General features: G+C 36.3%; 1 protein-coding gene across 2 annotated transcripts in view; it reads right to left on the bottom strand.

Moving 5' to 3' along the window:
- Positions 1-241: 241 nt before the first annotated feature.
- Positions 242-14,202, bottom strand: part of LOC110025228 (desumoylating isopeptidase 2-like) — a 50,289-nt gene continuing 36,328 nt past the window's right edge. Inside the window, exon 4 of one of the 2 annotated variants that reach the window (XM_020725567.1) lies at positions 242-785. In XM_020725567.1, the coding sequence (XP_020581226.1) occupies positions 516-785 (270 nt within the window). In that variant the 3' untranslated portion in view covers positions 242-515. Of the gene's footprint in view, positions 786-1,979; positions 2,058-14,202 lie in introns of those variants that run through there. The other variant, XM_020725569.1, reaches the window with a different exon arrangement.

The following is a 14,202-nucleotide window of genomic DNA, read 5'->3' as shown; positions in this document are numbered from 1 at the left end:
TGTCAGACAGTTATCTGCTCTGATACCATTTGTCACCTCCCAAAAGAGCTCTTCGGGGTGGTGGGCAGCCCATGACTTAAATATTGTTTTTCGGTCCTACACCTAACCGATGTGAGTCTTTTTGTCCGTGACATAAAACTCTAGATTATATCCCCCAACATTAGATTTATACTTGTAACACCCACCGCTTCAAAAAATAAGTAAATAAATAAAATTTGACAGCGATGCCCAACAGTAAGTGAATGGCCAGTAAAATGAGTGCTCGCATAATCGGTATCAAATTTTTCTTGAATGACTTTTTTTTTTCTTCTCTTACATTGATTACAAAGCACTCTAACAATAAACACAATGAGCAAATAAAAATACCTACGGGTGACAGCACAGATTCTAAAATGATGAATAAAAGTACAAATCGGCTTAAACAATTAATTGTTCACAACAAACAGGAGATGGAGAGAATGTGAAGAATTGTAAAGAACAGGAATAGAAAAATAAATGATGAAGAATTTGTACACTCATTGTTGAAATGTTTCTGAAGGCAAACGAGGTCCTAAGGGATGAGTCTCATCGCTTGTTTCAGAAACATCTGTTGACCTACCTGACGATGGCTTGGCGCCGAAGGATGCAAGATTCTTTAGCCATGACCCCTGCAATCTAGGAGTGGTTCCTTCTCTGTTTGAGTCAGTTGAAGGCTCTGGAGAGGCTTGTAAATTTGAAGCTTTGCTTGCAAGGAATCTATAGGCCACTTTACTTGCTGTTATGATCTCATCTTTTGCCCTCCTTAGCTGGAATTAGAAGGAAAAAAAATGAAGAGTCAGTCAAATGCTAAAAACAGCAATTCACCATCTTTTAGATAATTTATCAGTTTTAGCGATCAATATGTTTTTATAAATAAAATAGGACAGGCCAATTCAATCGTGAACAGGTTTCCTCCGGCCAATTTGGTCCAAGTCCAAACCCGGTTTCGCACAAAATAGCGGTTGTACGATGAAAACAGTATGATCTTTTACGAATCATTTGATTTTACTATTGATTAATTTTTTTGCTTTTTTTAAATTTTGATCAAACGGCTAGAAATAAAAGATTAAATTTAAAATAGAGAAAATAATTAGATATCATATCCCAAAACTTTTTGACTTAGAATTTCATAATAATAAAGAGAGAAGTTTCATGAATTAGATTATTGTACATTGATGAATTAGATTATTGTACATTGAATTAATGAAAATATCATTATTCCATCATTATTATATTTTTAAGTCATATAAATAATCTGAATATTTATTACATCAATCAATTCAACCCTAATTGAACTATGGAGCATTGAAATCCTCCTTCTGGTTCAATATCCAATCCGATTTTCAAAACCTCATCTACAACCCTACCACTACATTCCAAGAAATAGTCTCACAGTCAAAAAAAAATCATAAAGCTTATATGGATGCGAGGACTTTGCAATCGTCTCTATGGCCAAATTAGCATAAGCAGTAGAGGCCAAATTGTAAAAAGCTTTTCAACTACTTCCGCTTTCGATATATTCTTAAAGAAACTTCTGTAAAAGAGCAACTCAAGCAGGGATGCCTTACAAATCAGAATAATGCAACACAAAATGAAATTCAAATAGAAGTGCACAATAAGTTTGTCATTTGCTTGATGACACGCCATCCCACCAGGAGTCACAGATTGCAGAGTAAGAATGTCAACTGTGTTTTTGTTTTTTACCCTCAAATAAAAATATGACAAATATGAAGAGTGAGAACTGGTGTTACATAAGCAACTAGCTTCTCTGTTCTTTAACGCTGTTAAACATGATTAATACTTTATATGATAGATTTTTAAGCATATAATCCACAAAGGCCATCTTTCCGAGCACAATACAAGAACCCTTGTATCTGATTCTAAAGAAATAGAAATCGGATAACTATTACTTCCAAAATCAAAAGGAATAAAAAATCAGAAAGCCTATCTAAAACTTGCCTCTAAGAAGATCATTTGGGAGGCTCCTATGCTTTTGTCACTCGTCTTCTGTTGGTGGCTGGCTTGGCATCCCCTCTCAGCTGTTTATAGCATGGCATAGTATTCTTGGGAGTGGTATGCCCACAATAAAAGAAAGAAAAACATTTGGGGTATTATGTATTTGTGTGTGCTGGTAATGCGAGCAATCTGGTGGCTATTGTTGAGAGAGGCCAAATGGAGGTAAGCTTCCCTCTATGAAACTAAACTATTGAAACTGGCAATTAGTCAAGTAGTATAATTGTGTAGCTCCAACTTCTAAGCATAGCTACAAATACTGATTAGCCACATCGAGTATTTTCTTTGTTCATTAGCCATTTCCATTTCATTAATAGCTCTAAATTATTTATTCCAAGTTTCCTTCCCATTTCCAGATCGCCCAAGTGTTCCACTCAGCAGAAAAGATAAAAGCGCTGAACTTCAAAGCACCATGCATTGTGACAACATATGAGTAGAAAATCTTCCTACGCAATACAATTAAATCCCGCTACTCAATTTCAGTAACTAAAAGCAGTTGAGAGCAAGCATATAGACGTAAGGTCAATTGTACCATGAAGATCAATGGTTTCATGTTTGTAAACATCAATCATTTGTCTGGCATGTGGAGGCACATGCTTCAAGAGTGGAGTAAAACTTTGGTGCAAAGAAGCCTCTCCAAAATCTAAAGCACTAAGTTAATTGGCCGAAGATGAAAATGTATGTGCAATATTTTTAAAAAGATGTCTACTCTGCATTACATCGATGCTTTCAAATTGGACGATTGGTCTGGTCAAGACCCAATCGGTCATCATAAGTCATATAGATGGACTTCTTGAAAGGATTATCAGAGACATGATGAGGGTTTAATTGCCTACTCTTCACAGTGAACTGTTTCAACAATATAGGACGTCTCTTCATAGTGAACCGTTTCAACAATATAGGACCTTAGTGTAGGAAACTATCACAAGTGAGGAAGCCCCAAAGTTGCTTCTAACAAAATGTTTGGAAGCACTTTTGAGTTTCATTCATCTATCATTTCTCATAGGGGCAATATGTTTCTCATTAATTTCTGAAAGGCTCTTTAGGATTTGATGGATTCCAAACTATTGAAATGAGATCTTTCATTCACAAATAGATGGCAAACAGACAATAGTTTGTATGCTAAGAAACTAAAATTCACTACATCAAAAAAACAAGAGATGAAAGCCTTTTATACAAGCAATTTGTTGTGCTCTCCAAGGGTCAGCATCAAAGTCACCATCCGAAGTGCATTTGGGGTGCCTGCCAGAGTGTTATTGATCTAGAGTTTTTAGTTAACACATCGTAGGACGGTGAATGTGTAAAGGAGGTAAAAGCGCATCAATTTCTAGAGGGAATTCTCAAGATCCACTACAGGAAAACAAAAAAAAAAACCACAACAGAAGTCCAAGGCTCGAATGATACACAGGATCATATGCACCTCCCAAGAAGATCCAGTTTGGTTGAATTTCGGGGAGGATGGCATGATCAAGTCCATTCGTTATGGTCCATTCCAGATCTTTTAGAACATTGATGGAAATGTTTTCTAGTACTTTATAAATAAGGATCTACTCTATTATTATCAAACACACAGAATATGTAGTTATTTGAATCATCACAGTTAAATGATGATAAGAGACACAAGGTAGTAACTCTTACGGTCGAGAATCTAAAAATCAGCTTTGAAGGCCCGCTATAAGAGTATGCATTATGGATACAAAGGCCACCTTGATGGGAACATTATCAAAAAGGACATATTCTAAAGCAGGTTAAATGATATTTAAACAAAAAAATTTGAAACTACCACAATTTAAAGTTATTTACAACATCAAATGAAGGCAGAGTAGAGACTAATAAATGTCAAAATCAGGAAGATCCCTAGAGAAAACCTGAGAAGATCCTTAAAGAAATCTGAGAAGAACTTCGAGAATTTGATTGGAAAAATTTGGGAAACTCTTGATTAGTTTATTCTCTTCCTATTCTATGCTATTTTATTTTTAATTTCAGAATTATTTCCTTTCCTAATTTAGTTTAGATATATTTGGCAAGTTTGTAAATTATGAGGGATTGTTTTCCCAATATATATATATATATATATACCCTACATGTAAATAAATCATGAGAATTATTCCTCTCCAAATCAATTTTCTACATTGTATTAGAGCCCAAATACATAACCAATCTCCCTCCGGCCACCAGACCTCCTCCATCAAAATACACCCTCTGTCGGGACTGGAAATCTCTAAAAGCCCTTTTCCCTACTCTTCCTTGCAGCAGGAATCCCCCCTTCAGCCCTGCTACTGCTGAAAATCTCGTTACAGCGTAAACTCCTTGCAGCAGGCCCACCTCCGAGCAGAACTTCTACCAAATGTAGGCAACAGTGAAGAGTCGGGCAATAGCAAGCAGCCAAATAAATTCTGTCAGATTAAGTTCTGTCTCCAGCATAAGTGGCCAAAATCTCTCTCTATGGCTGGATCAGAACTTATATTCCCAGCGACGGCAGAAACAAGAGCAACAGAACAACAACGGCCACAATCAACAGTCAAAGGTAGCAAACACATCTGTCCATTGCAGTCAACCAGAAAAAATATTAAAGTATCCTAAGGTTGATGACCAAGCATAAGATGAAGACTTTATATACTACTCCACAGCTTAACTCTGAATCAGAAACCAGGCATTCTATCCAGACGACTCTTGAACTCTTTAACTTTAACACAAATCATAACTCAATAGTCATAACTACCTTCAATGGTCTCAATCTATGTTTATATATATTTGTGATAAAAGGAAAGAGAAACATCTCACGAAAGTAGGCACGATTCCTGAGATTACTGACCCCAACTACCACACATGGAAAAATCAAGATAATATGGTTGTCTTGGCTAGTCAACTAAATGACCTCTGAAGTTGGAAAAAAATTTCTACTCTACAAAATTGTAAAAGAAATTGGATAGGCTGCAAGAAAAACATATTCCATCACTGAACATACTGCAAAGTTGTTTGAGATCGTAGCCAAGCTTCATGACCTTCGTCAAAGTGTCACCACAATACTTCAACACCTTAACAAAGTATTGATTACAATTGGATATGATTGAGACGTGTAGAAATGTCCACATAATGACATGATGTTTAAATCAATTATCGAAAAGAAGAGAACTATCTAATTCCTAGTATGACTAACTCATGAACTAGATGAGGTGAGAGGGAGGATCATAGGAACAAAGCCCCTTCCATCTACCTGTGAAGTCTTTGTTGAAGTCTAGAGAGAAGAGAGCAAATAAAATTGAATGTTGATTGGAAATGGGAGTTTACCAAGTATTGAAAGCACAAGGAGAAAACTTCATAATTCCTCCTATAACTCAAAGCACAAGGAGAATCATCCCACATGTGACTATTGCAAGAAGATTGGGCATATCAAAGACATATGTTGAAAACTTCGTGAAAAGCCTAGTATTAGATTTAACAGCAATCAAATCCTCAGTCGTTATTACTTATTATTTTTTTCCTATTAGTTTTTATTCCCTTATTATGTATTTCGTTTTTACTTTATTCTACTTTATTCCTTTCCTATTTGGTTTATTTTTTTTATTTCTTTCCTTCGTTATTTATATTGTATTTGGCTTTAAATACCCCTCATTCTTTCAATAGAATTAAGTTGCTCTATTTCAATTCTCAACATGATATCAGACTCTAACCCTAGATCCAACAGCCGCTAGCCTCCCTATCAATTCCAGCAACCGCCACCTAGTCGTCAGCCTCCATTTGTTCCAAAAAATGTTAGTTCCCCCTGCTACAAACACAACCATCTGCCGGTTCTAACTGTCATTTCCACTGGTTCTACAGGTGCCGGGTCCACTGAAAGAAGCAGCAGCCACAGGGTTCATCTGTTTCCAATTCTACAGCCGTCTGTTTCTAGTTCTAGCCGTAGATTGCTTTTTTTTGTCTGTTTACAACCGCAGGTTTCCTTTGGCTCTACTTCCAGCAGCAGTCTGGTTCTACAGGCGTCTGTTTCCCGCAGCAGTCCATCAAACCTTTTGTATTTCCCTGAAAGTATATAAATTATTGCAGTTGTATCTATCTGTCGTGACCATAATGGAATTCATTTATGGCTCGGAACCACAACCTCCTTTGACTCTGTCGAAATTATGATAGATTCCTCCAACACTGAATCAACTTCAGAAGGTGTTCTTGATTCAACCGGAGGATCGACTCCAACATCCGCTCCCTTGCAGACCAGAGGACCAGAAAACAACAGAGTTTCTTATCACTACTCAAAAACTGAACGATAGAAACTTTCTCCAATGGTCCCAAGCTGTATCTTTGTTCATCAAAGGGCGTGGGAAGTTCGATCACCTCGCAGGAATGATTCAAGAGCATATAAAGACTGACCCGACATATGGAGCTTGACAAGTGGAGAACTTCATGTTCACAGGTCCGAATCACTAAGAAACTATATAGAGCAATTGATCAAGCTCTTGGAACCAATCAAGTCTCTACAAATTCGTCGACCTCCCACGTTCGACAAGGCACACTTCATATGGTTTTTATTCCTCCTCTAATCCGTGGATTATTGATTCAGAAGTCACAGATCACATGATTGGATGCTCGCAAACTTTCTCAACTTTCTATCCTTGCTCTTAAAAATATAAAGTCATAATTGTTGATGGTTCATGTAGTTTCATTGCTAGTAAATGGTTGATTGTACTAACAACCAATCTAACTCTAGAATCAGTTTTACATGTTTCACAGTTGCAATGTAACTTTTTATCTGTCAGCAAGCTGACGAATGATGTTAATTGCAGTGCTATTTTTTTTTATTGTTGATTTTTCATGATCATTGTTCGGAGAAGATGATTGGAACTGCTAAAAGGATAGTCAAACTATTACCTCTAAGAAAAGAGTAAGGAAAGTGCATACACACCACTTAGGAGTTATCGTTTATCTCAAATCATTAAATGTCACATTATGTTGTCGCATCATCGTTTAGGTCATCCTTATTTCAATATTCAAAATAATTGTATTTTTTTTATGCTTTCTAATAAAAATCCTTCTAATTTCAATTGTGAGACATGTATTTTAGTCAAACATCATCCGGTCCATTACCAACCCCACACACTCCCGCTCCTTTCTCTCTCATTCAAAGTGACTTATGGGGACCTTCTCGCACTCTCAGCTACACAAATAAAAGGTGGTCGACTTTAATTGATGACCACATTTGAATGACATGGGTCTACATTTTAAAAGACAAATAAGAAATTGTTGCCACCTTCTAAAACTTCTACACCTTTATTTGAACTTAATTCAAAACTCTTATTCAGGTACTTTGAACCGACAATGATCGTGAATTTTTCAACTCTATTTTAGGTGAAATCTTGGCAAGGGCATCCTCCACCATAACTCGTATATGGACACTCAACAAAATGGGATAGCCGGGAGAAAAAATTGTCACCTGCTCGATGTTGCTCGCTTTATTATATTTTAATCCATTGTCCCAAAGATTTTTTGAAATAATGTCATTCTCACTACCAACTATTTCATAAATAAAGTCCCCTCTAAAATTCACAAATTTCGAACCCCCTTAGCCGTCCTGATGTCATGCTTCCCTGCCAATCGGGTGTTCTTCACATTAAACTCCAATATTTTTTGGTACACTAGTTTTGTTCGGAACACTGCCTCAATTGAAGTGAACTTGATCCCAAATCCATAAAATATATCTTCCATAGGTATTCAGCCACTCAAAAGGGTTATTAGTGCCTTGATCCTACTGCTAATAAAATCTATGTGAGTGTTGATGTCTCCTTCTATGAATGTATTCCAGATTTTTCTAGCCCTGCCACAATTGAGGGGAAGTGTGGATTTTTAGACACTATCCCTTATTATATTCTTATGGATGTCCCCCTCATTGTTCCTGCCACTGAAATTGGACCATTCGACGAGTTCCTGAATCTGGTGAGTGCATCATCTCCTCCTCCCACTATCCGTATCTATACTCGGCGGACCAGTTTCAAAATTCCTACTCTGGAACCCGCTACCTCTTTACAGACCTTGACTACATTGCGGAAGACATCCTCGACACGACCCCTCCTTCGAATGAAGAGGTGATTTCTCCGAGTAAGGCATGCAATCAGACATGCTCCCTCCATTCTATGGTAAAATATATCTCTTTTCGCAGTTTATCTTCGATCTACACAGCATTTGATACCGCCACGACAGACCATCAGATCCCAGCTACTATTGAGATTACTTATATTGATCCTGTCTGGAAAAGGACAATAATTGAGGAGATGAATGCCCTTCAGCGGAACCAAACATAGGTTATCGTTGATCTTCCTCCAGGTAAGAAAGTTATAGGGTGCCGATAGATTTTCAGCACTAAGTTCAAGTCTGATGGATCATCTGTAGGTAACAAGGCATAATTGGTCGCAAAAGGGTACTCATAGACCTACGGAGTTGATTATGAAAAGGCATTTACTCCTGTGACTAAGTTAGACACTATTTGGGTCATGTTATCCCTTGCAAAAAATTTGGATTGTGTCAAGGATGTGTTCTTGAATGGAGAGCTTACAGAAGAGGTAAGCATGACTCTCCCTCCTGGCTTTGACTCTACTGCCTCTAAAGGGCAAGTGTGCAGATTGTGAAAGTCTCTAAGGACTAAAACAGTCCCTAAGGGTCTGGTTCGACAAGTTCACAAAAGTTGTCGTGGGCTATGGTCTTACTCAGGCTTAATCGGATCACACTCTCTTCTTCCGACATTCTTCCAATATTCAGGTAGCTATCTTTATTGTCTATGTTGATGATATTATTCTTACAAGTAACGATCACCCAGAATTGAGGTACTTAAAAGACATTCTTGTTAAGTCCTTTGAAATGGATGATTTGGGATCTCACTGGTACTTCTTAGGCATAGAAGTGACTCGATCATCTCGAGATATTTGTCTGTCTTAAGGCAAATATGTGATTGATCACTTGACAAAGAGCAACATTCTTCTGTGTAAACCAGTGATTGTCCTATGGATCCCAATTTAAAATTATCTAATATTCTCAATGTAATATCTGTCAAAAAGACTTACCACCAAAGCCTTGTGGGAAAATTTTACTTAGCCCGTACCTGCCCCGACAAACGTCACGCAGTTGATATAGTGAGTTAATTCATGTGTGACCCCTATCAGCACCATCTCCAAGTTGTCCATCATATTCTCCACTATTTAAAAGGTGTACCGGGCTAATGTTTATTTTTCTCTCGTCACACCTCTTAGTCTATTGTTGTTTATACAGATACTGATTGGGCAGGGTTATTTCATGGCCAACATTCTACTTTGGGGTATAGCTCATTTGCATGGGGAAATCTAGTCACAAGGAAATACAAAAAATAATATAAAGTTGCCCAGAGGAGTGCTGAAGCTGAATTCTAGTCTATGTCCTTGGGGATTTGGGAAGCCCTCTGGTTACACGTCATACTCCGTAAACTTCGTATGTCAACATCCGTCTCACTGCAGCTATTTTGTGATAATAACTGTCATTAACATTACGCGCAACCCAGTCCAGCATGAGCGTACCACATGTGGAGATTGACAGACGCTTCATTAAAAAAAAGATTGAGTTCGAGGATATTAATGTTCCTTTTGTGTCATCTAGTGGTCAGCTAGCAGATATCCTCACTAAAAATATTTCTTGAGCTTTGTTCGATGACTTCAAATCCAAGTTGAACATGATTGGCATCAATGCTTTAACTTGAGGGAGGTATTAGATTTAACGACAATCAAATTTCGAGCCGTTATTACCTATTTTTTATTTCCTATTAGCTTTTATTCCCTCATGTATTTCTTTTTTTACATTATTCTGCTTCATTCCTTTCCTATTTGGTTTATTTTATTTTATTTTTTTCCTTTGTTATGTTTATTATATTTGGGTTTGAATACCCTCCTTTCAAAAAAAAATTTAAGCTGCTCTATTCAAATTCTCAACACCTGCAGATTAGAAATCGAGACACGGAAGAAAGGATCAAGCAAAAAAGACTAATGTGACTGCAACGTCCGAAGGGGGTCGGCTGAACCATTCACCAAAGAACAACTTGAAGTACTGAAGAAACTCTTTTGAGGTAATTCAGAACAACACATCAACCTTATAACACACCAAGGTAATATATTCTTTCCCATATTACAAATAATAGGAGATTTAGAACATGGATCATAGATTCAAGAGCTTCTGACATATAACCGGAGGTATCAAAGTTCTATTATACTATCAAAAGGCCTCTACATCTAGATAGGCAAAACTTGTGATGGATCACACTCAAACATTGCCGTGAAAGGCGATGTGGAGCTTTCTAGGGATATCACTCTTTCATAAGTTTTAAATATTCCACAATTGGACTGCAATTTGATTTCAGGCAATACGTTTAGTTATAACATGAAATATATAACTAATTTTTTTGCAAATTCTTGTGAATTTCAGGTGGAGTCGTAAAATGTGATTGATAGTGTTGAAATACATCAAGGTTTATACCTGCTCAAAAAAATCTCTTTGAACACAAAAATGATCCCATCTCCATTTCTTCCACAAATTCTTTTAGTATGTTGAGTTCATTTTTGTCAAAAATCAGGTCTTATTATGGCACTGTCGCATAGGTCGTCATAATTTCAATTATGTCACCATATTGTGTCCTCATTTATTTATCAATAAAAAATAATTTTTATCAATGTGAGATTTGTGTGATTGCCAAAGAGACTAGAAATAGCTATCATTTGACCTAATATAAACCATCACAAATTTTTGTCATTATCCACAATGACCGGGAGTGGGGGTGGGGGTGGGGGTGAGGTGGGGTTCAAAGGTGAAAATCCTATGTGGGAGCCAATCGTTTCTCATATATTGACAATAACAATAGAATCACTTGGGTATTCCTACTGAAGGAGAAATCTAAAATAACTCAAACCTTCCAAACATTCCATGACACAGTTCAGAATCAATTCCAACGCAAAATTCAAGTCCTCAAAACTGATAATACAAATGAATATTTTAACTTTAACATTTGGTCATATCTTTCAAAATAATGAATCATCTATGTGAATTTTTGTATTAATAACCCACAGCAAAATTAGATAGTTGAGAGAAAAAACATACAACATGAGATATCCCGATCAATTATAATGTCTCATCAAGTTTCAAAATATTTTCGGGGGCAAGTAATTCTTACTGCAACATACAATATCAAACAAATGCCTAGCCGAGTACTTAACTTCAAAATACATTTTCATGTTTTGATGGGTACTTATCCTCACATCAATGATTTCTTCTACGATACAACTTAAAAGTGCATTTTTTTTTTGTATGCCTCCAAGAAAAATGAGTAAAAGTGCTACTCCCATGTTACCAGAAAATACTTCAACTCCATGGATATAACATTTTCTGAAAATCAATCCTAAGAACCCAAATATAATGTTCAAGGGAAGAGTACAAATGAACGTAAAATTTTGATTGCGCTTGATGACACCTACAGGCCTCACCACCTACTCCACCTAGCCCTCCTGTCCTGGTTGGGGATGACCAACCAACCCAACCTTAAGTTCAGAATAGAAATTCATGTCCACAAGGAGAGAAAAACCTTAAGCAGATAAAAGATAACTTGCAATGACAGAACTGCTCAAATAAAAACTCGAGTCCACATTCACCTGAAATTTCGGCTAACGAGTCTAGTTCTCAAGAGTTATCCCATTGCTCTCATGTTGGTGATAAGGGAAGCTGCATTAGATATTCAATTTAAGAGTATGTAGCTTATGGGAAGCTATCCTCATCAAACTTTTGTTTTTAATTTTGATAATATGCGGATTTCTAAATTCATTCATGAAACACTTAAAAATCCAGAATAAAAGATAGTAGTTGAATGGGGGAATTGAACACTAAAACATAATGGTACATAGATTCTTATTAAACTTCCTCAGGATAAGATGCTCATTGGATGTAAATGGGTTTTCAACATAAAACACAAAACTAATGAGGGCATTGAAAGATTCAAAGCCAAACTTGTTACAAAAATTTCACTCAAGCTAATGAGATAAACTATCAAGAGAAATTCCCACCAGTTATCAAACATAACACTATCAGAGTTCTACTTTCAGTAGCAATGAACATGGAATGAAGACTACATTAACTTGACATAAAAATATCTTCGTTAATTGGGATACGAAAAAAGTGTATATGAGATACCACAAGGACCTGTGAATAATTCCAATAGACATCTAGTATGCAAACTCAAGAAGCTTCTCTATGGGCTTAAGCAATTACCAAGAGCGTGGTCTGAAAGATTTGCTAAAACTATGAGAACTAATGGGTATTCTCAAAGTTAATCTTATTATAATTTGTTAGTACAACACACTCAAAGAAGTAAGATTGTTGCACTTATAGTACATGTGAATGATATGAATCGTACTAGTGATGATGAAATAGAGATTCTCAAGATCAAAAAAGTATTTGCCACGGAGATTGAAATCAAGAATTTAAGAACCATGAGATATTTTCAAGATACAGAGATAGCAAGGTCCAAGAAAGGCATCATTATATCAGAGAAGAATTACATCCTAGATCTAATAAAGAAGAATAATAATTGAATGCAGGTATGTTGATATTTCAATGGATCCCAACCAAAAGTTAAACAAGGGAGAAGAAAGCTTCTCTATGGAAAGGGTAATATATCAAAGTTTGGTAAGGAAAACTCATCTACCTATCACTCATGAGGCCAGATATTGCATATTCTGTTAGTATTGTGAGCCAACACATAAATAGCCCAAATGAAGAGCATTTAAAGATAGTATATAATACTTAGAGGATTCTCAAAAAGACTCTTACGACTTAATTTTTTTAGAAAATTAAGAATAGAGAGGTGGAAGTTTACATTGATGTTAATTAGGTTAGGGAAATCACTGATAGAAAGTCCATCACAAGTTACTGCTCCTGTGTATGAGGAAATCTGGTGACATGGAGAAGAAACAAGTGATTGTTTCTATAAGTGGTGTAGAATAAGAGTATATGGCACTCCGTTTTAGAAATCCGTGAAAGGATATGGATTAAAAATTGTTAACGAAACTGGGATGTACCTCCAATAGACCTATACAGATGTTTTGGGATAGTCAAGTGATTATCAATATTGTCAAGAATCATATGCATCATGATAGGACCAAGCATTTTAAAATTGATAGAAATTTCATCTTTGAAAAGGTTAATGGGCGAATTATTCAACAGAGCCATATCCTGCCACACCAAGTTATTGATGGCTTCACCGAAGCTACAACATCTACGACTCAGCTTAAGTAGGAGTGAAAATCTGAGAAGAACCTTAAGAAAATCTTAGCAAATTTTTGAGGATTTGATTAAGACAACTTAGGAAAACCTTGATTAGTTTATTACCTTCCTATTCTATGCTAGTTTATTTTTTATTTCAAATTAATTTCCTTTTCTATTTTAGGTTAGATATATTTGGTAAGTTTATAAATTAGGAGTAATTGTTTTTCTTATATATATATGTACCCAACATATGAATAAACCAAGGAAATTATTCCTCTCCAAACCTATTTCTACGATAAACAAGAAGGATCCATTCAACCGTCCTAATAGCTAATGACAGCCAACCCGAAAGGATGGTCCATTAGGATAGAATCTAATCCAAATTTATTCCAAATTTATTATTCTTATTTGTGATTAAATTTTAGGCTACAAAATTATTCAGGCTCTGTTTGGCGCAGCTGCAGCTTCCCAGCTTTTCAGCTGCAGCTGCACTGGCCAGCTGCGGCTGCGCTGCCCCAGGAAGCTGCTGTGGGGAAGCAGCTGCGGGGAAACTAACTGTCTGTTTGGTGTAGCTGTGTGAAAACAGCTGTGGGGCAGTTATTTTTGGAGAAATGACCATGATGCCCCTGTTTGTTAAAACTGTTTAAAAGAACTCTAACATCTACATTTTTGAAACTTCTGAAACGAAAATTCATCAATACAAGTATGAATTTCGAATTACGGAGCCTAAAAGAAACAAATTGAATAACCACATAAGAACAAAGGATTTAACGTGGTTCGGTCATGCTGACCTACATCCACGGGAAAGGAATCAAATATATTCATTATTGTAATAAAAAAATACATCGCTTCAAATCTACAATGTTTCATTGTCATTGCTATGAGATGAAAGTAGACCAAGAAAAATGTGTG

The sequence above is a fragment of the Phalaenopsis equestris genome, unplaced genomic scaffold (genome assembly GCF_001263595.1).
Source record: "Phalaenopsis equestris unplaced genomic scaffold, ASM126359v1 Scaffold000295, whole genome shotgun sequence".
NCBI lineage: Eukaryota > Viridiplantae > Streptophyta > Magnoliopsida > Asparagales > Orchidaceae > Phalaenopsis > Phalaenopsis equestris.
The sequence above is the reverse complement of the archived record's forward strand: the minus strand, read 5'-3'. Positions and strand labels throughout refer to the sequence as shown.